Source organism: Mastigoproctus giganteus, chromosome 3 (assembly GCF_048544385.1).
Source record: "Mastigoproctus giganteus isolate SK-2022 chromosome 3, ASM4854438v1, whole genome shotgun sequence".
In the NCBI taxonomy this organism is placed as follows: domain Eukaryota; kingdom Metazoa; phylum Arthropoda; class Arachnida; order Uropygi; family Thelyphonidae; genus Mastigoproctus; species Mastigoproctus giganteus.
Genome location: NC_143577.1, coordinates 40577365 through 40605165, shown reverse-complemented (window position 1 = coordinate 40605165; position 27801 = coordinate 40577365). Strand labels below are relative to the sequence as shown.

Sequence of the window (27801 nt, the reverse complement as noted above, 5' to 3'; positions counted from 1 at the left end):
TTTGGACCCTTTCAAGAAGCTTAATAATGTTTTTCTTTAGGTGCAGTCTCCATACTTGAACACAGTATTCCAAGTGTTGTCTAACATTAGCCTTATATAATGGAATTATGATGCCCAAACTCCACCAAGTGTATAAGTTATTCTGAGTTTACTGTTCCCCAGTTGTAATACCTTACACTTTGCTGGATTAAAGCATAACTGTCATTTTTCTGACCATCCCTGAAGTCCATCTATGTCACTCTGAAGAAGCTCTGCTTGGCAGTGATCATTAACTACTCTACCAATCTTTACATAATCTGCAAATTTAGACATCACACTACCTCTTCATCGATGTCATTTATGAAAATCAAAAACAACAGTGGTCCTAATACTGATCCTTGGGGAACCCCACTTCTTACATCAACTCATCTGAGGAATAACCATTTATCACAACCCTCTGCCTCCTGCCCTGAAGCCATCTTGCTATCATTCTAAGGATTTTCCCTGTGATTCCAACCTGTTCCAGCTTATAAAGTAACCGCTCGTGTGGGACTAGTCAAATGCTTTGCTGAAATCCAAATAAAATGTTGAAATTATTCCCTGAATCTAGCTCATGAGTCAAAATAGCTAACCAGATTTGTTAAACATGATTTTCCCTTAGCAAAACCATGCTGCGTATCCTTCAGAATTTCATTTCTATCTAAATGATCCTGAATTCCACCCTTGATCATTGGCTCCATGATTCTCCCTACTACTGAAGTTGAACTGGCCAGTCGGTAATATCCTACTTTGCCTTAGAACTGCCCTTATGTATTGGAGATATGTTGGCACTTTTCCAATCCGATGGAATTGCTCCAGAGTCCAGTGATGCTCTTATTAATTAGCCTCAATGGTTCAATACACTCACTTGCCACCTCCCTTAAGATTACAGAGTATATGCTATCAACCCCAAGAACCTTACTGGCCTGCAGGCGCAAAAGTTCTTTCATTAAATAATCATGTGAAATTTCAATATCATTAATTACATTTTTTCAACTTCACTCCCATAACATCTCATTGACATAAAGGATTTTTCTTCTGTAAATATGCAAAGTAACTGTTGAGTTCATCTGCAATCAACTGGGATATCTAATACTATCCCATGTCCATTACATAAGGGTCCGATCTGGTTTTGTCCTGCTCTTCTTTGTATGTTAAGAATTCCTTATCCCCACTTTGCCAGCAATTTCTCATAATCTGCCTTTGCCAGCCTAATCTTTGCTGTGGCACTATTACAGATCACTTTGTAGCTGTTATTAGGCTTCAGTACTTTTTATTGCTCTGTAACTTTTCCATGCTGTCTTTTTCTGTTCAAGTAATCTGGCAACTTCATTATTCATCCAACTTTGAATCCTTCTTGTGAAGTATTTTGCTAATGGTATATGCATATTCAAGGCTTCTGTGATTAATGTTTTAAAGACCATAATTCAATCTATATCTATATTTGTCTATATTTATATAGATTTATCTAACCAATCTTAAATATTAATTTCATAATTTAATTCATGTGTGTTTAATGTCATTAGTCCCTACATGAATAATAATGCTTTCTTTATCCCCTGTAAAACCAGCAATTATTGATGGCATCATTAGATGTTGCTCCTGACAGACACCCTGGTTCTGGTCCACCTAATCCTTTTGAACCAGAACAGTATGCACTTGATTATTCTATTCTGAGGCCTATATCATGCATGTATCACTTAGGGATTGATACTTTTTTTTTTTTAGGAGCATTAGCAACTAAGGCCATATTGCTCCGGGATATGCGGTGGTCATTCCTTGACCTTTCCGCATCCTCCGTATTTGGTGGTGACGGGCTCGAACCCCGGTCTAATCAAGAAGCGCGTGCTACGCACTGCTGCTCCTTCCCACCTGGCTACGGAGGCGCCGGGATTGATACTGGGACAACTGCAGTTTATCATTTTTTTAAATGACAAAAAAAAAAAAAAAAAAGGTACAAGGTTCACATATCAAAATCTGCAGATGATATTAAGATTAGGAGAGTAGTTATTGATTTGTTATTAATATTCAGTACAAACTAGACATGCTTCAGGAATGGTCAGAAAAGTGGCAGCTATGTTTTATAGCAGCAAAATTATTGCTGCAATAAAATACAGCATTGATTGTTATAAATAACATCTCACTCTATATAATCTTAATCAATATTTTCCTTCTCACAGAAATGAACTAAATGATAGTTTTAAAATGTTGATCAAGATTATATAGAGAGATGTTATTTATAACATCTGATTTTGATTAACATTTCTAACTTTGAAGAATGAAAATATGTAGAAATATGAAAATGCATAGTTTGTTACCTGGTTATTATCGATATTTTATGTCTTCCTTTGATCCACTTAATATTGTCGACAGCACACCATTCTTAATCATTTAAGAGTGGTGATGAAAATAACCATTCTAATTCTCGTTTTCCCCCCCTCCTTATAAATATTCACGGAACATCGGTTTATTCAAACACATGCTTTCCTGTTCACATATATGCTTACTCATGTACATTGTTGTGATGGATAACCTATAACCCCTGAGCAAACAAGTTTGCAGCTTTTGTCACTGCTATGTATGTTTTGTCTCTGCTATGCACTTTATGCCCTGAGCACAGTACTCTGGGCATAGATTGCTTGGTAATAATAAGCAATATAGAGAGAAGAGTGAGTCAAATAGGTTAACAAATATGGGCAATGGTGCTTCCATTAAGTTTATTAATTTAAGTTATAAACAGTGCATTTTAATTTTACTTTTATTTTAAATGGAGCATCCAAGTTATACTATTTTTGTTAGAGAAATATTAAATAAGTTAGTTTATTCAGTTTTTGCTGGTAATGCTGATTTGATTTATGTTGAATACTGATATGCCTATAAATCAGTGCATTACTTAAGTTTTCCAAATAATTAAATTTGAACTTTCAGCAGATGTTATATTTTCACTTTCAATGTCAAGTAAGTGAAATTTAAAGAAGAAAACCATGTAAAAGTTTTTAATTTAATAAAAGTGAACTCTAATTTTCAGATTAAAGTTAAAGCAATAAAGACTAAGGAACATTTGCTAACATCTGAAATCTTTTTAAAGATAACAACAGAATGATATTTAAAGTGAATGACAAGTTTAAAAAAAAATTAAAAATGTATTTAGACTAAAGCATCATTATGTCAGTCAACAATACAATATTTTGATGATGAAAGAAGTCAAAACAAAAAGGATTAAATGTTTAAACTCACTTATTATTCATTCTAGGTGTATAATGCTATGGTTTTAGTTTCAACTCTGGTAGCCACTGTTAAGTTATAAACTTTATTTTAAGAGAAACAATATTGTGTACAAAAACAGAGGTTAGCATTTTTATAAAATTTTGTGACCAGAGTTTAAATTGTAAAAAATTAAACATAATAAAGTCTGCTAAAAGATTTTTTTTAAATGATGATTCATTTTATTCAATACTTTATCATTCGAAATGTCATTGTTATGACATGTATCAAACCATGCATTTCAGATCTGTGTCTGCTGGGAACTCCAATTGTCACTGAAGACAATTAAACTAAGCATTATCTTAAGAAATACTTAAATCACTGTCTTTGACCTCCTTCATAGCACAATGAGGCTCTAAGCCATGGCTTATTTGCCTTATGCCTAAATGTGGCCTTGATGCCATTATATAGACACAGCGAGAGAATTCTTACTGAAATGTACAATAGCACTCTTTTAATTGAGAAGTGAAAATACTCCATTTGTGCACTGTATATAATTTTTATACTCCATAGGGAAAATCATATACAGTACACACACACACACTGCTAGTTATGATCATAGATAATGTTATCATTTGTGTAATGTTATCACTTTTATGAAGTCCCAATCAGACATATACTAATACATAGAAAAATGATGTTGATTGTAATCAGCACTTAAGTTTATGTTATTGCTGTTTTGCCTTATTTGCCCCCCCCCCCCATTGTCAAACAGCTCTCTTGCTAAGGTTATCATCTGAGAAGAAAACAACTTTGTCTTCGTGTGTTCTGGCATTTCACAATCAATTGTCCTAAACCATTGGCTGAAAAACATTCCTAGCCTATCAACAACTGGGAAACCTCATAGCCTTGATCATATATGAAGCATGCAGAAATTCACTGGAACTATAGTTGCAGTCACCTTTTGTTTCACATGGTACAAAACTTTCTGTCACTCTTCTTCAGACCAAATTGTTGGTGCTTTAGCTCACATAACACATTATCATTGTTGTTTAGCAAGCATTGGCTTCTTAACTAGCCAGATTTTTCTATTCCAATTAATTTTTCCCGGTTTTGGCAAGACTTTCAAAACATGCAAATCTGTCTACGGTGATTTCCTGCTCTTGGAGTTGATGTGTGTCCTTCCACATTTGCCTATTTTACTGCAAGCTTCTAATTCTGCCATTTATTTTAATTGCTAACCAACTTTTTGTTCACTAGTAATTCCAGTACAGTCGGTCCTCGTATAACACGTGTTTACATTACACGAATTCGATCATACACGATTTATAAATAGGGGAACGATGTCTTATATAACACGAACCGAATTCGCTTATGCATGATTCGCCTTTGTGTTTACAAGAAATGGCAGTTGAATGCAGAATCACTCCAACCGAACGCAACACGATAGGAATGAAGAGAAGATTCTGAAAATGTATTTATTTTTTTATATCAGTGAAGGGGAAACACATTTCACCATAATAACGTAAAAACCAACACAATTCCAGCTATTGATATAATCGCAAATGCAATTAGATGGAGATTACTACCAATTTATAACAGATTCCACTGGCAGAAACGCAACTGGAAATTGTTTTACAGTAGTAACCCCCAGAAATGTGCTTTAGTAAAATGTGAGGTGTTAATAGTGTATCTCGGCCTTTACGGTGTTTATTCAGTTGCTACACACGCGCAGCTTTGTTTATGTGTATCAAGAGTGCCTCCTCGTTTTGTAATTGTGCTTTATTCCCTAAAAATTAGTAAAATACTTAAAAGGTGTGAAAAGGAAGCGTCCTGGCGAAGACACTGCAGATTCAGAGAGAAAAAAAAAAAAAAAAAAAAAAAGCAATATCGATAAACAGAGGCGGACTGGGTCAAAAATTCTTACCCAGGAAAATTTATAGTGGCCTCATACTACGGTTTATGGCCAAAATCACAACGGACTCCGGCCCACCGGGATTTCCCGGGTAAGGCTTATGGCCAGTCTGCCTCTGTCGATAGAGAAAAAAATATGAAATTGTGAAACGCTTTGAGCAAAATGAAAGACCATGTGATATTGCACGTGCTACAGACCAAAATGAGGCAAAGCCGAGAATTAGAAAGAATGCGGAGAAAATAAAAACAACTTTCATAGTAGGAACAACACAAAGTGTAATTAAAATCCATTAGATTAAGACACAAAGAATTGGAAGAGATGGAATGGCTGTCATCTGTTTGGATAGAAAATCAAACAAAAAACAAGTTTGCTTACGATAGAAGCAAAAGCATTAGCAATATTTTATTACGTAATAGTCGTAATAAAATACGTAAGCATTTTATTACGACTTACGTATTATAATTTATACTTACGCATTATAAAATACGTATTTTATTACGACTATTTTATTTAATATAATAAATATTTTTTATTATTTATTATATTATAATAAAAATAAAAAAATATTATATTATTTTTTATTACGTATTTTAATCGTTATAAAATACGTAAGTATTTTATAACAATTAAAATTACCCGATTATTTATTGTGTTTGGTAATGTTTTGGTTCCAAATGTGTGTTCAATCTTGGATGGTCGGCACCTAACCCCACTTTTCCCATAGGGCCTGTTTATATTGCACGATTTTGCATTGCACGAGGGTTTCTAGGAACACAACTATCGTGCTATACGAGGACAGACTGTATTAGTTTTTCCACATTCCTTCAGTCTTCATTTCAGTAATCTTCATAGGTATAAGATCAATTTTGTTTTTTCCCATGTTTATTACTTTAAAAATGTCTACATCTGAACAATTTACTTTCTGACTGAAGAACTGTACTTGTTTGTGCACATAAAGCACTATAAGCTAATGAAAAAGTAAATTTCAGAAAAAAAGTAAATTTCAGGCAAATTAGAGTAAAATTGACCACAGCCACACTTAACTCCATATATCCTTTATTTTTCACAAAAAACTTGGGGAAAAAAATCAAAAAAAAAAAAAAAAAAACCGTTTGTGTAGTGGGTTGTAATTCAAGAAAACTTAAGAATCCACAGAAAATTATACATTAAAATAAAAAAATAAAACGTTACAGTAACTTAACATATTCAGTGGTCAAGAAAACTGCTGTCATACTTCTAGCATTAAAGACCAAAACTGGCTTTGTTTCAGCATCCTTAGTAGATATGACAAACCCATCTGAATGTTCCCAATACCCATTTACAAAGTAAAAATAACTTATTTTCGATATGTATGATGTTATTAATAGCTTCAAGACAAAACTAAATATATTCACAACCATGTCCAATAAAAAGCTTGATCACTTTCTAGTGGTCAAGCTTATTAATAAATATTGTCCTGCTGCACAAGTATTGCCAGAAGCATTTGCTTCTCATTTTTAACGTGGTGAAGTGGAATACTTCACCACGGAATACTACATTCCACTTCTCATTTGAAGTGAAACGTAGAACATTTTTCCACATTGGATTAAGAGCTAAATTACAAACTTTGTAAGTCACTGACTACACTGAATTTAGTAACGCTTTTTGGAAATTTGTAAGGTGTCCCTGAGCTACATTATCTTGTGCTGCTATCTGATGCAGATTCAGACCAACTTACATTTGTAAACAGATATTTTAATATTGAATTTCAATAAAAATAAATTGAGCTATGCTGATAAAATGCTCATCTTGAAAATTTGGTTGTGCTATCAAACATCAAAAACTCACATATCTGAGGATGTTTTAAATGAAGAACAAATTCAAAAAGTTACTCATTGAACTGCTATTAAAAACAGTGTTTGCACTTAATTTGATATTCATTTTAAATTTATTGTTATTCTGTTTTCAACAGATGATACTATGATATTTAAACAATAAATATATTTTCTCCATTCATTGTATCTAAATTATATCATTTTCTCTCTTAATTGTAACCTATTGTTGCTGAAAACTGGCAGGAACTACAGATTTAACTATATTATTTAAGAAACAGAAATAATAATAATTGCTGCTGGATTTCTACTTTCATCTTTCTAAGATGAGCCAAACAAAATCCAGGCTTGGGTGGGTTGGAAAAGGTAGTGTGGGATGGTATCCTCTAACATCACACAGGATTAGTCATACAAGAGGAATAGTCACCTTGCAAATGTCCCTACTGATGGTTTCGCCATATTATTTTTGTATACGGAAGGCTTCCACGAAGTCCGTTCATTTATAGTGATAAGCTGTTTGAACTGGTGATCAATATTACTGATACTGATATTTGCACTTTCTGGTGCAAAGATCCTGTATATCTACCCTACAGGATCTTTGCACCAGAAACTTGTTAATTTTTATTGTTAAATTTGTATATTTTTTACCTCAGGAGTAGCGAGGACCTTCAAAAACTTATGGTTGCTTAATCTACAGTTTAATAAATTTAATTAATCCAAATTATGCTACAGTGAAATGTAGAATGTTTATTCATCATTAATTTGTATAATTATATCTAAACTTGTTGTTGAAAGATGGCAGAGACTGAAAAGATCTTGATCTACATTAAGTTTGTCACTAACAAAACAGAAAAATATAAATAATTGAGCACTTCCAATAATGTTACAACTTTCATTCATTGAAATTGAATATTTGTAGGGTCTAGCAGCAACTCTGATTTGATACATCTTCGTCCTTATCATCCACCCATCTGAACTATATTTCATAAAAGAAAATATTTTTAGACATTTACTTGATGCCATTTCCTAATGGAGGTCGGCGACTTATAGAGACAACTTGATACTAGTTTCTTCTTTAGTCACCGAAAAATGTTAATATACATCCTTTTGCTATTTTGCTGACAGAAAAAAAAAATATATAAATAAAATAATCAAATATCATTCCTTCTTTATAAGAGAAGGAATGATATTTTACAAGAAGCTTTTGTCATAAACTCATTTCTGATTTTTAGCAAAACAGCTTTGTTGAGATGAAAGTATATTTTGCTTCTTCAAACGAAATCTTTTCTAAAAGAAGAGCCAGCAGGATAGTCTTTACTGAACTTTGCATTTGTTTAAAATGCTTTTCCAAGTTATCCTTTTGTGCCATGGATGCTGTAGCTGAATAGATTAAACATGGGCTCTGAAGACTTGCCCCATGTGAAGAGAAATTCCTCCTCCCATTTGTTACAGAAAGCATGCATTACAATTTCACTTTCATGCTTCTGTTATATGAATCTGGTTAGGCCAGTGCCATCATAAAAAATGGCACTTTAATAAATATACATTTAATAATTTTAAATGTAAATTATAACAGGTCTTTTAAAATTTAAACAATCCATTCACACAAAAAAAAAAAAAAAAAAAAAATTTATTATGCATTCGTACAGATGTACACTGCATTTTAACAACATAAATCTGAAACAACCATCACATGCATAGTCATTTAGTTTGCCATAACATACTCTGTTCACTTTGACTTGAAATTTTACATAAACAAATACAATATGCAGCAGCTCTCAAGTCAGTTGTCACAGTACCATTAACCTATCCACATAACTAAAGTGTGGACTAAAGTGAACAAACAAATTTTTTTCAAGTAAAGATTTGTCCATTTTATCAGCAAATAAATATAACACTAATAATATTGTATAATATATAAAAATTAATAAATGGCAGCACACCTCGCTTTTGAGAGTGCCATTTACCGGACTTAAACTCTATAGCAGTAAGCTGCATCAATAACAACTTGTCAGGAGGAAAAAAAAAAAAAAAAAAAATATCAAAATGCTATTAGAAAGGATGCATTCCTCAATTTAGCTTCCATTATCAGCAAACAAATCGCAAACATTTAGCATTCCCACGTGAAATAGCTTCGACATGTCTCATTTTGCTAATATTATTTTTCAAGGAAAAAAAAAAAAAAATTACCATAATCTAATAATATAATGTTATACCTACATTTGTTTTAATTATTTTTTATAATGATTAAATATATTGTTATATCTGACATTACACAATGCAGGCACACAGGAAACAAATACATTGCTAATATACTGGCCATTTTACAAGTGACCTTTAGGGTCAACATGTGATTTAGAAACTGTATAATTAACCTTAGTAACTTAAAAACTGGTAACTTAAAATACTTATAAAAACACAAAAATAAACAAAATCTCTGAAATATTCACATTTAGTTCTACAGAAATTGTTTATTTTATAACGATAATAGAATATATTATTAAACAAACCATAATATTCATATACGACACATATACACACTAATTTAACTAGTTTACTTACTTTAGTAATAATTTGGTCACTGTGAGGCTGGGAATAAATGTCTCCCATATCTAAATCGACATCAGAACACATACACTTTGCCTGTGTTTATAATCACCTGTCTCGTGTATTATAAACTTGGTAGCTGGATATCCTTCTGATAATCAGAAAGATATCCAACTACCAATCTTCTTCCTTAAAGGGGAGGTTAGTAACTGTTTGTTTGGGGATTTGGGGATTAGGTGCATCAGCAACTATGGCCAGAGTGTGCCAGAAAGGGGAGGGGGAGAGGAGAGGTTAGTAGCTTCATCAGATAATAACCTCACATTAAAAGCTGTTACAGCTTTTATTTCTGATAAAGCAGAACTGATGACAAGATCCCATAGTGTGAAGGCATTTTGTTGTGTCTTACTACACACCAACTCTTAATGGTTTCAAACTGTAGTGCAATGGGCAATCTGATGTCAAAGTTCAACTTTTATGGAACCTTCATCAAATATAAATTTTTTTTCATTAGTCTGCCAACCAGTAAGTCATTTTTAACCAGTTAAAAATGACTTACTGGTTGGCAGACAGAGTTTAATGCTGTGGTAAGGTACATGGTCCATCATCACAACTATACTAACCAATTCCAATTTTCCTAAAATTATTTTCAAACCAGAAAGTTGTTTCCCCCCGCATCTTTTTTTCCTATTGATATGTCTGTCCACCTAAAATTTCTAAAGTAATAGGGTCTTCATTAATCCAGATTTCAATTAAATATAAAACCTTTTGCTTCTATACTGTTGTAATAATTTCAAATTTCTTCTCTACAATACTATATAATCTTCATTAACAATCATGCTAAATTCATTCCATTTTAAAAAGTGGAATACTGTGTCCCTTAAAAGTTTGCAGACAGTTCTTTTAAAGTCTAGTAGTCTATGATCATGATTGACTGCTTCTAACACTTATAGAGTTCTATCATCAAAGAATACACATATTCGTATACACAGCTGAATTCACAAATTGATGAATTTTCCTATTTCATTTCTCTCCCTTTTCTTACCAAGAGCTGTTAATGTACCAGTTTCTTGTATTTCTCCACATGCATTTAAGCCACTCAAAACACTAACACCTGTGAATTCTGATGTTAACTGCCCAATTTATTTTATTGGCAAATAAGGACCTTTCTTTACAAAAACCGTTGAAAAACATTTAACAATACTTTTTTTCAACACGTTTCAAAGGCTTTTCCTAATTATGCTTTAATGTTGTTAATGGACCTGGTGGAGCTTGTGACATGAGATCTTGTGTCAACAAAAAAAAAAAAAAAGGCCATGAACACAAACAAGCAATTCAAATGAACTGTTTATTCATGCATGCAGCCTGAAATCAACATGCACATTGCATTAATTCTCAAAAATAATCATTGTTTTTTCTTTTCTTTCTTTCTTCTTTAAGTGAAAAAAGTGTGCCTTGTCATTCATTTCATACATTTGTCATTTATGCACATCTTTAAATAATGCAAAGATGTCATTTCAAATTCTGACACTATTTGTTTAATACCATGTATATCCTAACACTGGTACTTTGGCAACTGGCAATGAGAGTTTTCATCAAAATGTATTTGTTTATATTAAGAAAAAATAATATGGTAAGGATATGCTGGTACTGATTTGCTCCTGGCTTTGGGATCAAGACTAGCAGTGGGAAAGTTCACATTCCTTTGCTGTTTGTTTGTTATTTGGTTTTTAGGAGCATTAGCAACTAAGGCCATAATTGCTCTGGGGATATGTGGTGGTCATTCCTTGACCTTTCCGCATCCTCCGTATTTGGTGGTCACGGGCTCGAACCCCGGCCTAATCAAGAAGCATGTGCTACGCACTGCTGCTCCTGCCCACCTGGCTACAGAGGCGCCACATTCCTTTGCAGGCCATGAGATGACTATGGCCCCCCCAATATAGACATTGCTATATAAACTAAAAGCTTAGAGTTAACTGCAGGGATCTTTACAATTAAAGTATCCCTATTTGCAGCAGTCTAGAGAGCATGCTAATAGTCAGATTGGTGTCCACAACATGAGGAAGAGAATGAGGACAAAAAATAATAATAAATAAATAAATAAATAATAAAAATAAAATTAAAAAAAAAAATCCCATTTATCCCTTCTGTTTTCTGGAACAATCTTCCTTCTCACTTATTTCCCAAACTAACTCATACACAGTACTAAGTACCATGGGTTCTAATACCTTTCATGTTTGGAGTTTCCTAAAAAAATATAAAAAAGTTATATATGCCCCACCCAACTGAGCATATATAACTTTTTTTTATTTTATAAATGGCACTATTACAATGTTTTCTGCATACTGTGGTCATGCAGATGTCTAAAGGACAGGGGAGAAGATCATGATAGGAGTGAGCAATATGACTTGCACTCTATGAAATCACACACTACAAATGAAACTGTTTTATGAATGGTAGCAACACAGTGACACTTCATGGAATATTTTTAAAAAAATAAAATTTGGGTAATATCAGTGCACTCATTATATGGACAAGACCAGAAACTGATGAAACATATGGATGACTTAATACAGCAACAGTCTCATAGAAGCACTGACATTAGCTACATTGCACATCTCCTTCCATTCCACAGTATGGAAAGCTTTAAAGGAATGTACTGTGGTATTATCTGAAGTACAATATTTGCATATTGAAAATAGTTTAAAGCAGGTGATGTAGAGGAAATCTGCCCCTTGCATCCCTAGCACATATGTAAGTTAACAATCGGTGATCATAGAATTCTCTGAGGACATTCAGCCTGAAGAGATCCATCATATGTTCCATTACAAGTCAAAGATATCAGAACATGCTGGAAGCCATCTCGTCCCCCATTGGTGGAGTGAGGGACACCTGGAATGGAGCATCAGCTCACACTGATTGATCTGTGCAGTACCTGTTGAAGCTGTTTCAGTAACAGAATGATCAGTCAATCCTATTTGTGCAACCTTAACTGTGGGTACCTAAAGAGTATGGTGTGCTACAATAGATCCATATCCTCACCAACCTGAAGGGTAGCATCATTCCCAACACATTACAGACTGTGCTGTTGAAAGCAATGTGATTCAGTGCATGTTTACCAATGGTGTGTGTATGCACATGCACGCACGCACACACACAGTAGGTTTTGTAGCATATAGTACATGAGCAACACCGTTTTTCCTTCTTCTGAAGTGCCATTTCTTCCTCTAGTGGGAAGACATGCAGCTAATTTTTCTTCCCTACCATTCTTTTCCTATAAAATTAAACAGGCCTCTGACTCCAGGATCCATGTATAAAAGTATAAATATATTGCTCCCTCCAGAGAAATGGAAATAAGGAAATTGCAGGTACAAACAAGGTAGTAATCTTTAATAAAACACAGGTACAAATTGAGTTAGACTAAACAGTTAAGACTGTTTTGCTTTATTTTAGTCTAACTCAATTTGTACCTGTGTTTTATTAAAGATTACTACCTTGTTTGTACCCGCAATTTCCTTATTTCCGTTTCTCTGGAGGCAAATAATATATTTATACTTTTATTCTTTTCCTATGTTGTAGATCACATACATACACACCAAATTTCACTTCAATCTGTCTATTATTAGATGCCACTTCAAACAACTCTGAATAGGGATACTTTAATTATAATAATCTTGTATACCAAACATATTGAAATATCAAATCAAATAGAAAATTTTAAATGAGCGGGAAACTCAGCACATTTACAAAATCAAAATACAGAGTAATTTAAAGTAAAAAACAAAATACTCTACTTTCCTTCATCATATCAACAAAATCTAAATCAGTTTATATGAATTTCACAAAGAGAAACGTAATATGAGCTTGGCCAGTAGTATTTAACCTTTCTTACTGACATACCCTTTACAACTTGCTCCAAAAATATTGTACCCTTGTTATATTTTTTTTACAAAATTTACATTTTCAAACTAACATCTGTTTATAATACCAATGACAACTGATGAATTAACCCAAACACATGATTAACACAAGTTTACCATTTAGGTATTAAAATTTGTAAATATTTCAATAAAGCTGATTTCATAAGTCAGCAAATCTCCCAAGAGGATCGTGCATACCACCAGTGTGCACATACCATCAGTCGAATACCACCGATCTTGGTCATCTCTATTAATGACCTGAGGGCAGCATGGGCCTTCAAACAAGCAGCATGCTCAAATCCACACAATGCTACAAACTGATGTAAAATGTATGACCCATTGCTAATAAGGTATTGAATGGGGATACTGCACCAGTGGAACTGTTAATACTGCTTGCCATATTTGTCCCAGAATAGCAGAAGGAAAAAATATATATACATATTTCAGTATCTTCGTTTACCCCAAGATTTACCCATCTACTTAGAAAAAATTTCTTAAAAAATCTAAAATTGTTTCTCAAATTGGGGTTGTAAAAAAATATAAAACTGACATGCTTCTCCGTTTAGAAGGTGATCATTAAATTAACATACCTAGTGTATGTTAATTTAATACATACATACAATGTGCACTGCAATAACAATAAATTAACACAAATTGATATATCTACAGATTCTGTAGCTAATCGATTAAGCTACAGAATCTTGAAATAACTGGGAGTAAAGTGGAGGAGAAACTGTTGAAGATAAACACAAGAAAGGCACCCGGGGTGGATGGGATCTATCCAGTTATATTAAAGGAGGCAGCAAAGGAAGTAAGCAAACCCTTAGCCATAATTATGAGAGCTTCCTTGGACTCAGGGGAGGTACCCATAGACTGGAAATGTGCAAATGTGATCCCAATTCACAAAGGAGGATCAAAGGCTGACACAAGTAATTATAGACCTGTGAGCTTAACTTCTGTTCCAGGAAAATTAATGGAGGCACTGGTTAAAGAAGCACTGCAGGATCATTTAGACAAGACTTCAGTTATAGCTCAGACACAGCATGGTTTTGTTAAGGGAAAGTCTTGCCTGACCAACTTGATTGGATACTATGATGCAGTCACAAAAGAACTGGATGCAGGGAATAACTTTGATATTATATACTTGGATCTTAGAAAGGCTTTTGATACTGTTGCACATGGAAGACTGCTACACAAATTGGAGCAGTGTGACATTGGAGGCAAATTGCTGCTATGGATAAAGGGGTGGTTGAGGGGGAGAAGACAGAGAGTGGTAATCAATGGACACTGCTCATCGTGGACTAATGTTATTAGTGGAGTCCCTCAGGGCTCAGTGTTGGGTCCATTATTGTTTTCTGTATTTATAAATGATATTGATGATGGTATATCAAGCTTAATGTCCAAGTTTGCAGATGATACAAAGGTTGGCAGGGTTGTCAAGGACACTACTGACACTATGCTGCTGCAACAGGATCTGGAAAGGTTGAGCAGATGGGCTGAGAGGTGGCAAATGAAGTTTAACATTGACAAATGTAAAGTACTACATATGGGAAAAAGCAACCCCAGAGCAACGTATCAACTCTGTGGTACTACAGTGACAGTGGTAGAGAATGAAAGGGACTTGGGGGTGATTGTGCAGGCAGATATGAAGTTCTCTGAGCAGTGCAGACGGGCTGCAAGAGTAGCTCATGGAGTATTGTCAATGATATACAGGAATTTTTCCAGCAGGGATAAGGAGGTGATTATTCCATTGTATAAGGCAATGGTCAGGCCACACCTAGAGTACTGTATACAGGTCTGGAGGCCTCATTTCAAGAAGGATGTAGAGCTGCTGGAACGAGTACAGAGAAGGGCAACAAGATTAGTGAATGGAACAATGGGGTGCTCTTACGAAGAAAGGCTTAAGTTTTGCAAATTACAGTGTCTGGAGACTAGGCACCAGCGAGGTGATCTGATAGAGGTGTATAAAGCCTTGAATGGTTTAAGCATGCTCAATGCTGATGGGATTCTTCCTCTAGCTCAGAAAAATCACCTGAGAGGGCATAAATTCAAATTGAGGAAAGACAGATGTAGGATAGACGTGCGGAAATTTGCCTTTAGCCAGCGGGTGGTTGGTTGGTGGAACAGACTGCCATCCCTTGTGGTGGAGGTTGATAGCCTAAATAAGTTTAAGGCTCAGCTGGACAGGTATTTTGAACGAACAGAGGGGTGAAGTGGAAGTGGGTTTTTTTTTTTTTTTTTTTTGGCTGATGCTGCATAAGCTTGCTTTCTTGCATCAAATGCCTCTACTAATGCTAATGCTAATCTTCCACACTATTAATGATTGCCAGTATGAATTTTATCAGTTTTGATCTGGGAGTGGGGGGGTCCTTTAAGTCTGTCAATAATCTTTAAACAAATTTATGTCACTTTAGATGTTTCAAAAAAAGCCTTCTGCAATTGGTTGGACAGTTTCTTGCTTAGCTACTAACTACAGTAAACCGGGTTAATTCAAAGGAATAAAATATGTCCATTTTAACTGCAACAGGTTTGAAGTATTTGTAAAAGATCAGTATTAATCAATCAAGAGATACTTTTAGCCAGATACAAAAATTTTGCACAGCATTAAGTGTAATTCTCATTTAAAATATTGATTTTTTTTTTGTAGTAGTAGACATTCATAAACAGACAGTTAATGTATTAATTTAATCAATATGAGAAAGATAACAATTGCACTGTGAAGAAATTCAATAAGTTTCTCACACATGATAACAAAGAATACTAAGTTTTGTTTGTGACACCAATAATTGTTTGTCATACGGTTCAATATATAAAAACTGTTCATAAAACTTAGGGGGACCCACATTCTGGAATATTATTTACTGTTTAATAATTGTAATCTATAATAATAGGGTTGTATCTACCTTTTAGCATTATAATTTTCAGTAGATTTCATAACTGAACTAATCTTGCTAATTACAGCTATATAAGGTAATAAAACAATTCTCGTGTGCACCAGTGATCAGCTTGACATTACTTTATAACAAGTGAGACCGGTAGACAAAATTGTGTGTCTCAGCACAGCTGGAAAAATATGTTCAATTACATTGTGAAATTTTACCTTGATTATGTGGAATTAGATGTTTTGTGCATGTAAAAAAAGTTGCATTTACTAAAGATTAACTATAGAAGCTGTTTGAAAAGAAAATATTATATAACCAAAGCATAATAAAGAAACTAATTTTTAGCACATCAGAACTGTTCTTCTAATCTCCTAAAATGTCCCAAACCTCTCTTTTATTTTTAACAGGCTTGGAAAAGTAGTACTGAAAATAGGAGAAAAGATTCTGAAGTAGCGAGAGAGAGAGAGAGAGAGAGAGAGAGAGAGAGAGAGAGAGAGAGAGAGAGAGAGAGAGAGAGAGAGAGAGATATTTACTGGCTTACTTAGCTGTAATTAGCAAATATTATTATCATTATGTTACTCAATTTACTGAAAGACTGAAGTGGTAAAAAACAGAAATGTCACCTTTTCTGCACAGATTCCAAGTATTAAACAGAAAATAATATCACAAAATATGGATACTTAGGTACCATTTTACATAATAAACAACATCATTTGAATTAATGTACAGCTTACATACACTGAGCCATATGACTATTATGGTAGAAGAAACAAAACTCAGTGATCGTTGTTATTACATGCAAGAAATTGAAAAACATTTTTGCACACCTCATTATGAATTCTTTAAGAACACTACATAATTTTTTCTGTGAAACACATTCATTGTCATTCTCTCTCAAATTAAGTGTGTGTGTGTGTGTGTGTGTGTGTGTAGCAGCTGGGAATATGTGCAGCACCCGTGCCAAGGAATCTTGTTTTGTACTGTTAGTGATCAGGGTAATAAAAGAAATGTGTGCATCTGTAACAAAATACACTAGATTTCAAGTAATCCGATATTGAATTAACAAGGATATACTGTACATGTGATAATGTCGTCGTCACATGTGATAATATAGTCTTGTGTCATCTAACTTCTCAACTAATACTGGAACCTCTAGGTTTTTCCATATTCATTTTCACAAAATCATTTATCAGTGACCTTCCCACGAGAAGGAAATCCTATTTATAGGTCTACTGATACTGCTGATACTACTAAACACTGCTGTGCATAAGAAAGCACAAATTCCTTAAATGTTGATCTGCAAGTCAATTCCAATAGCAATAGAAAACTCAGTTATCTTGCCTTCAGCAAAAAAGAATTCACTTCACCTATGCTCATCTTCAACATCCAGATTTCCTGACAGAATTCTCTAGTTGAATTAATCTCAACTTTTACCTTCCTTGTGATATAAATATGTCACAAATATAACTTCCTCTACATTAAAACAAAAAAAAAAAAAAGATTTTTTTTTTTTCAAATACAATGGAATAGCATTCTCCCATCAGGGGAAGCATGCCCAAAACTGCTACAGAAATCTTTGACATGCCCTAACAAACTAGTTGCGATCCACCTTATCACACAAGCATTTTTCTGTCATTTTGCCTTTTTTTAGTATGCTTTTTTACAAGTTAACTGGCTTTCTTCCAAACCAATGAAAATACTTAATCAACAAACATCCATTCACAGTTAAACGTCAACCCCATCAAATTAATATTCAGACAATTAATGTTCATTTATTCCTTCTGTTTCTGTTTCCTGGAAGAATCTTCCTCTGCATGCATGTCTTGAAAATAACCTGCAGAAACTCATATCTTATTGAAGTGAAACTTCTTTAAGCACGCTCCAGGCAGTTTTCAGATGGGAGTAACTTGCGTTCATGTATTGACAAAAAACATAACTAAAATTTGATCTTTGCCATAGGTCAATGCATTATAGGCACTCTGAACAGCAAAGTATTGTACTAAGCTAAATGCCACTGTTCTCGTGCGATCACTGAGGTTAAGCAGCATTAGGCACGGTTAGTAATTGGGATTGTGACGACAGGGTGTGATTAACTTTTTGCCTTCCTTTCTTTTCTTTTTTTTTCTTTTCTTTGTTAACCTGTGGAAAATATTCTTCTGATTTTCACATAATTTAATTTTGTTAATTGGTAAAGTAATAAAATGTAAATCAGTGCTTTATATCTTTACTTTCATAGCCTGTGGATAATATTCCTCCTGTTTTCGCTTATTAGAATCGCCATTAATAGAATTAAAACTCAATTCATAAACGTGATCACAATAACTAGTGCTTACTACATATTGCGTAGTGAATGGTATTTTGTTATGGAGTGTCCATCGTAAAGCGAGGGTTCACTGTAGTGAGCGTTGCAAGGCATACAGCATTTTCTTGTCGATTTTTGTCAATCCACAGATGCACTGCATGTGCACATGCAATGTGTCTGTGGATTGACAAAAATTGTCAAGAAAATGTGACACGAAATGATTCATTCCCACCATTGTACCACAGCATACCATGCAACTGATTGCGTCGTGCTATTTCTTTCATCATTCTCCACTGTATTTAATAAAAAACTTTGATCGAAAAGAATTTATAATTCAACATGCCACCAAAGACTAATAGTGAGCGTTGTAAGGCGTATAGAGCACATATATGTGCAATGAGACCACCGAAACCACCTCCATTGAGTACAAAGGAGAGATCTAAGCTATTTCAACAGTGTGCGATGGACTTGAACAAAGAAACCAGAGAAGGTCCATCCACATCTTCAGAGCCTTACATCTCTCCAGAAATGTTAGAAGTGAATTTGGAAGGAGCCATGGAAGTTGATACCGCAAATGTAAACAATGAAGAGTCCTTGAAACCCAGTCATAAACGAAAAGCAAAGAAGCCAAAACCGACTGCCAGAAGTACTCCATCAAATTGTTCAAAATGTAGTGGGCATAATACACAGCAGGAGCAACAACAGGATTTTAAGAAACAACAAAGCATCCACACACAGTTTAAACATACATTCCTGGATAATGATTTTGATTCAGTCTGTTGCGTGTATGATCGGCTTTGGTTCAAGAACAATATGAAGATTGCAGCAGCTCGAGATCATGCTCTTCTTCAAACAGCATTTCTAAATGAGGATGCAAGTCAAATATCAGCCTGTGACAGCTGTTGTGGCTCTCTCAAGAACAAAGTGATTCCAGCTCTATCGAAGTCAAATGGTTTTAAATATCATCTGATACCACAGCACTTGCCGAAACTAGATTTGTTAACGGAACATCTCATATCTCCGAGGCTCCCATTCATGCAGATTCATCGCCTGTGGCATTCATACAAAGGGTACTAGGAAAGTTTTGCAATATGACGCAACAATGAATCACAGGAAGCTGCTTGTTGCTGCATGTTGAGACATGTTCATATGTGCATAGTAGCCGCCGCGCCAAGTCGATGGGCTCAGTTATTCATTAGTAGTGAGAGTGTAAAGTGCTTGCGATGGCATCATGGTCACGAAATGAGATAAGGACAGTTTTGCGGTATAATTTCGTGTGTGGTTTAACCATAGACCAGTGCTTAGAAGAAATGATTCTTGCACTAGATGATGATTGTCCACATCGTACAACGATATTCAGGTGGTATAGAGAATTCCAAAGGGGAAATTTCACTCTGGAGGATTCTGAGAGGCCGGGAAGGCCATGAACGTCAGTTACGGAGGAAAACGTTACTGCTGTGAGGAAAATGCTTGACGAAAACAGGCGAGTGACCTACCAACAGATAGAGGATACTTTGGGCCTAAATGCACCAGCAATTCGTTCGATTCTGCAAGATCATTTGCACGTGAAGAAACTTTGTTCTCTCTGGGTGCCGCATCAACTGACTGAAGAGCAGATGACACGACGTGTGACTTGGTGCCAGAAGATGTTAAAAAAGTTTGATAAGGGACAATCTCGGCATGTGAACAACATTGTGACAGGTGACGAGACTTGGCTGTACTATTACGATCTGCCGACCAAGGCTCAAAACAAAGTTTGGGTCTTTGATGATGACGACACACCCGTAATTGTCAGAAAATCCCGATCTGTAAAGAAGAAAATGATAGCTGTATTTTTCAAATCGAGTGGAATTGTGGAACGTGTCGTTTTGGACACTCAGAAGACAGTCACAGCTAAGTGGTATACTGAACAATGCCTGCCTAAAGTCATTGGATCTATGAAGAACCTGCGGCCAAAGTCAAGAATGGACACCTGGTACCTCCATCATGAAAATGCTCCAGCTCACCGTGCCAAAGCCTGCACCGAATATTTGACCACGACAGGACTGAAACTTCTCGAGCACCCTCCCTACAGTCCAGACCTTGCTCCCTGCGACTTTGCACTGTTCCCGCATGTGAAAATGAAGCTAAAAGGGAGGCGGTTTTCCAGTGATGAGGACCTTCTACGGGCTTGGGACAACGAGTGTGCTTTACTCCCTAGTGAAACTTGGCAGAACTGGTTTAAAGATTGGTTTCGGAGGATGGAGAGGTGTATTGAATGTAGAGGAAATTACTTTGAAAAAATTAAATAAACAAAGCTGTATTGCAAAACTTTCCTAGTACCCTTTGTATGGTCAATATGGGATCCTCCAAGTGATGAATGTTCGCCTAAAGAAGTTTCACTTAACTTTCACTATGCATGCTCGGTGCACACAATTTTTTTTTGTAAAGGTTCTTCAGGCTTCTCATTCTCAACCATTCCATAGTAATATAGGTCTCATCACATTTTAAATTAGACATCAACAGCTTAAAAGGTAACTACAGTAACTGGTACATGGAAATTCAATTGTAATAAATGTGGAGGCCTATAAGGCATTCCCAATATTACACATTATATAGTGACTATATAATATTCCTATAAAAGAATGTCAGTATTTAAAATTAATTTTTACTTCACCCTATATAGTTCATCCATTAAAAGTGTTTTATGTGTTTGGATATCATTTTTATACACAAAAGAGGAGATGCGGAGCAGAACACCACCAGCTTTCTACCAGAAAGCTGTAGAAAGTCTTTCATGAATGTACTAACTTTTTACTGTTACAGTCAAAGGAGGGCCAACACACTAATTTCTTTGAGTAAATATATGTTTTATTCATAATTTGTCCTGTGAATTTTGGGAAGACATCATATACACTTAACTATACATGCATTTAATAAGGACAAACTTTTTCTGACAAATTTTTACTTTTTAAAGCTGGTCTTGATTTCTGTATATAGTGCACTTTGCCAAAGTGGGAGGGAAAAAAAAAAAAAAAAAAAAACATGCTTTCCATGTAAAGTCACTTTTATTCAAAATACAGAAAATATATACCTCCATACAGTTTCTGCCTGTATATGAAAATGTCTGAGAAATGCTTACTATTAGTATAAAAACAAATTAAATATATTATATAACATATAAAGCAGATACCTACCAGCATATGATCTCAGTGAATTAAGGCTTGGAAGTGGTTTCCATTCCATAGTATCAGCATCAAGGACTTCAGCTGAATTTAGTTCTTTAGTCCCATCGCAGCCACCAATAGCATATGCTTTGTTCCCAATGACTGCAATGCCAAATCTTCCACGAGGCACTCTCATGGACTTCATTGTTGTCCATTTGTTGGATGTTGAATCATACATTTCAACTGTCTTTAAACACTCTCCTCTGTCATAACCACCTAGAACAGTGAAATTACATTAAACTGCTACTCTTCTATATTTTCATGGAAAATACAAATTAAAATAAATACTAAATAATAATCATCGAAATGTCAGATATTATGAGTACTAGACCAAGAGGACAAAAGACTTTAGTACTACTGACAAAATAATGTAAGGAAACAAGCAGAGGTAACATCAGCAAAAATAAAAAAATAAATAAAAGTCACCTCTCTTCATTTATCAATATTTTTTAAAGGGTAAATTTACAAGTAAAAACATATTTCTTTCCATTTTCTATTTCCCTAATAACTTTCAAATTATCCCCTTAATTTAAATTTGTCCCCTTCTGTGCCACGTGGCTAAGTGTGAAAATGCCCTCACCATTTTGTTTACCCAAGCCTTTAACACCTTAATCAGGTCAGTTCACAAATATGCCTGGTTTCCAAACACATATAAAGTGATGTCTCTCTCTTCATGAGAATACCCCTTTGCCCTTAACCAATTTTATTATTCTTCACTGTATCCTCATGTGAGTCTTCTGTGGCAGCTTGGTTGGCATAATACATCACTATCTGCCACTCATTTGAGAGTCACTGTGTTCGATTTCAATCAACAACTAAAGAAATTTCTAAAGTTTTCTTCAATCAAGGCTATTATCAGCCAACCTCAAGCAGAGGGTGTAGTGTTTACCTCTGGGGATTATTCCACCTTTTTTCAGCCTGCACAATATGCAAATCAGACTTCCATCTGTTGTTGTGGAAGTTGACAGCTTAAATAAATTTAAGGCTGAACTAGACAAACATTTGGAGTGACTGGATGGGTGAAATGGGAAGGGTTTTTTTTGGCTGATGCTATATAAGCTTGCTTTCTTGCATCATATGCCTCCACTAATTCTAATGCTAATGTCATCAAGAAATTGCTGTGTGTATTCTTCAACAACTCTCGCAATTACTATTACAAAAGCCATAAGTGAAGTGGAAGTCAGCACATTCTTCATTTGAAAACTTAGCTGGAACCTTTTTTGGAAAAAGCAGACAGTTAGACAGCCAATCCAATAACACAAAACCAAACACTCATTACAAGCTACAAGAATGTTTGTGAGACTAGACTATGTAACTAGACCATGCCATGTGCACAGTCAAGCAGCACTGCAAGTTAGTAGCAACAGAAATTTGGCAGTGCCAATGCACCATTAAATGCCAAATAACCAACCAATTCGAAAAAGAAATGTGAAATGACCATATCTCCCCACCTGTCCAGAATCTGACCCTATTGATATGAACTTGATCTGTTCAAAAATTACTCACAAAATCAGTTAGCATTAGTAGAGGCATATGATGCAAGAAAGCAAGCTTATACAGCATCAGCCACAAAAAAAAAAAAAATCCATTTCACACAACCATTCACTCTAAAGGTTTGTCCAGTTCTTCCTTGAATTTATTTAAGCTATCAACTGCCACAACAACAGACGGAAGTTTCTTCCAGCAATCAACCACCCGCCAACTAAAGGCAAATTTTCAACATCTATTCTACAACTGTCCTTCCACAATTTGAATTTATGCCCCCTCAGGTTTGTAATCTGAGAAAGAGGAAGAATCCCATCAGCATTGAGCCCGCTCAACCCATTCAAAGCCTTATACACCTCAACCAGATCAGCTCACAGGTGCCCAGTCTCCAGACACTGCGATTTGCAGAATTTAAGCCTTTCTTGGTAAGTAAACCCCTTTGTTCCCCTCACCAATCTTGTTGCCCTTCTCTGTACTTGTTCTGGCAATTCTATCTGTCCTAAAATGAAACCTCCAGACTTGTAAGCAGTACTCAAGGTGTGGCCTGACAATTGCCTTATACCAGGGATTCTCAATGGGGGCGAAAATTGGTTTTTGGGGTTGAAAAAAATCATGGGTATTATAATGATTTGTGGTCCTCCAAAGTTCAACCCTACTCAACAACATCTTATTCCTTAATATTTCTCTCTTGGGTTTTATTTCCCCCCCGAGACAACTGATTTTTAACATATGGGTATATTATACATTAGAAGTGAGTGAGAAATTCTGATAAAAGGAAGATAATTGGCACGATTTAAATCAACCACCTTTGCTTTTCGTATGCATTAAATGCCTAAGTGCTTTCAGAGGTAATATCTCTGCAATCCTTGGTGTTTGCACCTTTCCAACTGCTGCGACATTGACAGCAGCATGGTTTGGTTTTGGTTTTTTTTTTAAGAGCATTAGCAACTAAGGCCATATTGCTCCGGTGCGGTGGTCATTCCCTGACCTTTCCGCATGCTCCGTATTTGGTGGTGACGGGCTCGAACCCCGGTCCAATCAAGAAGCGTGTGCTACGCACTGCTGCTCCTTCCCACCTGGCTACGGAGGCACCACAGCAGCATGGTGGGCATGGGTTATTTATTTATCCTTTTGTTTCATTGGTGAAATATGGCATCATGGATGGGACGACGAAATGTTTCACTCTATTGTTTCTACTTTCTAAGTGACGATTAGTATTGATTTATTGTTTCCTTGTGGAAGTCGTTTATTTTTGATCCACAATGCTTTTGTGAGTGACATGGGTTTAATTCTTTGTAGTTATTCAACCCATTATCAATCATGTCAAGTGCTGAAAATAAAGTGTCAACAGTATCTGGATGAATATCTAGCTTATGGTTTTACTGAAAGCCCATTCAACTCAAGACAGCCTATGCACCTTATGTGTAATAGTTATTTTTCAAATGAGGCTATGAAACCATCGACTTTTAGATCACTTAAAAGGGAAACATCCTGATAAAGTTAGTAAACATATTGAATATATCAAAAATTAAAAAAAATAAAAATTTTTAAAAATTAATTTTTAAATCCATCAAAATGATGGATCGATCAAATGATGAATGAATGATTGTGTCTTATAAAATTGCAGAAATCATTGCAAAAACTAGTAGTGCTCATAGAATTACTGAGACTGTTATACGATCTGCATTAGAGACTAATTTCAACAGTGATGCATCAAAATACTTCCAGTATTTTAAAAACACTGCCAGTGAGCAACGATTCGATTTGAAAATGAATCGGTGAGATACCCAGTTAACATTGAAGAGCAGCTAATTGAATAAATTAAAAATGATAAAATTTTCTATTCAGATTGATGACTGTAAATTGCAAGGAGAGATGTTTTTAAAATCTATAAAAACTGACTGTACTAGAGCATTCATTTTTGCTGCTGTAAAAACATGGTTTGATGAAAAACTACCATTGGAAACTTTGGTATCTTGTGCCACTGATGGTGCTACCTCCATAGTTGGAAGACAAAGCTTTTACAGCCCACCTAAAGGAAGTATGTCCAGAAGTTCTTGCAATACACTGCATTGTGCACCAACATCATCTGGTTGCAAAAAATAGTAGTCCAGTTCTTTATCAATCTCTGTACAATTATTAAAACCATCAGTAAAATAAAGTCACATAGCAAATATGATCGCCTTTTTAAGAACATTGTGTTGATAATGAAGAACAGTATGTGAGGCTTCTTTTACATAAAGAAGTCAGATGCTTTCTAAAGGAAACTGTCTAACAAGATTTGTAACCTTTTTGATATGATAATTAGTTTTTTTAGAAAGCAAAGGAGACAGAGATTTAGCAAGCAAAGGAGATCAGAAAAAACAACATACTATATTGCTTGGGATTTTTCGTAAACTTAATGAAGTATCATTTCAATTTCAAGGGTGATAGTTACGGTGATAGACTGCAAATGCCTATTAAAAGCCTTCACTGAAAAAAATTGAAATATTTGAAAGCAATTTAAATGAGAAAACAATTTCGTAGCATTCAAGAGTTAGCTGAAATCAAAGAATAACACCAAGAATGATCTTAAGAATTATTCAGATCATTTGTATTCTTTAAAATGTGAAATGAAAAATAGATTTACAGATTTATTTTCTTAAGAAGTGAAGCCATGGATGACAGATCCATTTAGATGCAAAGCAGGTCTGCTAGTGAAGATATTCAAGAACTGATTGAATTAAAATGCAATGAAGAATGCAAATATAAATTCGAAAAAGGTGGAATGGTTGAGTTGTGGAAATCAAAAACAAATAAACATCTTTATCCGACAATGTGGTCTGAAATGGTCAAAGCACTTCGTTTTACGTCTTATACGGTAGAAAGTGGTTTTAGTTCAGCAAATAAAATGTTAACAAAGGAAAGAAACAGAATTGATATATGTTCAAGAGGTTGTTGTTGTTTGGTTTTTAGGAGCATTAGCAACTAAGGCCATATTGCTCTGGGGATGTGCAGCGATCATTCTCTAACCTTTTCGCATCCTCCGTATTTGGTGGTCACGGGCTCGAACCCCAGTCCAATCAAGAAGCGTGTGCTACACACTGCTGCTCCTGCCCACCTGGCTACGGAGGCGCCTGTTCAAGAGGACACATTAGATTGATTGATTGATTGATTTTGTGTTTATTGGCGCAAAAACAGCTAAGGTTATACTGCGCCATGAAACGATTAAAATATCAATAAAGATAAATGATAAATTCTGCTAACCTTTAAAAAGGTTACCTCGTCAAATTGTTATTTATAAATGTGGGTATATATTAGTAGCTTTTAAAAATTTAAAAACTGCCGACACGTGGTCGTTGTCTGATAAAATCTGACTGAGTGTATAAGGCTCAGTCGAATGAGTAAAAGCGGTAAAATATATATTGCGAACATGGGTAAAATGAACGCAATCTATTAAAATATGCTTTATAGTTAAAACGGTGTCGCAAGACTCGCACATAGGAGGGTCATCCGCCCTCAGCAGAAAAGAATGTGTCAAATGACTGTGTCCTATGCGGAGTCGGGCAAGAACAACTTCCTCGCTCCGATTCCTGCGCAGACTAGACTGCCATATTTCTATTACAGGCTTTATTTGGTATAATTTATTTGTTCTCTGTCTGTGCCACAGTTCTTGCCAATGGGAATATATCTTGTTACGTATTATTTGCCTGTAGTCTGTATAGGGGACTGACAGGCAACAATTATGAGTGGGTGTTGCTGATTTGGCTGCAGCGTCAGCCAAATCATTTCCCTTTATCCCAATGTGGCTAGGAATCCAGCAGAAGCGGATATCAAACTTGTATTCACGAAGAGAATGTATCTTCTGCTGAACCCGACAAAGAACCGGATGAGAATTGTGTCTCAGAGATAATAAAGCCTGTAGTACACTGGAAGAGTCAGAATATATTATTGACCTTTGGAATTGACAAGTTCGAATGGGATCCAAGGCTAGCTCTATAGCATACAGCTCTGCAGTGTATATGCTGGATTCAGGAGGAATCTGCTGAGATATTATAGTGTCCGGAAAGACAGCAGCAGATCCTACGCACGATTCAGACTTCGAGCCGTCTGTGTAAACGGACAGGAAGTCTGAGTGCTCAGCTTGGTGTGCAGAGTAGAGCTGCTGGTAGACAGATGATGAGGTCTCAGACTTTACCCATTTCTTAAGGGAAAAGTCGCATGGTGGGGGATGAGCATGCCAGGGTGGAAGAGTTTCTTTTGGTGTTTCTGCCACCTTGTCTACCATGATGTTAAACTCTCTGATTAGCTCTTGGACACGAATACCAAAAGGTCGGTTGGCAGTCTGACGGGTATTATACAAGTTTTCCCAACGTGGCTCGAAAACGGATGCCCACGTAGGATGGTCTGGCAGGGATTTCAACTTTAAAGCATAGTTTAAAGACAACTGCTTACGTCGAAGGGATAATGATGGTTCGTTTGCTTCGACGTATAAGCTCTGGACAGGAGATGTTCGAAAAGCTCCAGTAGCGATA

At 35.4% G+C, this 27801-nt stretch overlaps 1 protein-coding gene across 1 annotated transcript in view; it reads right to left on the bottom strand.

Moving 5' to 3' along the window:
* The window catches only part of LOC150087900 (uncharacterized), a 216144-nt gene that overhangs the window by 75023 nt on the left and 113320 nt on the right, over window positions 1–27801 (bottom strand). The window contains exon 8 of the mRNA XM_090369957.1: window positions 21773–22018. Within this exon, the coding sequence (XP_090226083.1) occupies window positions 21773–22018 (246 nt within the window). The remainder of the gene's footprint in view (window positions 1–21772; window positions 22019–27801) is intronic.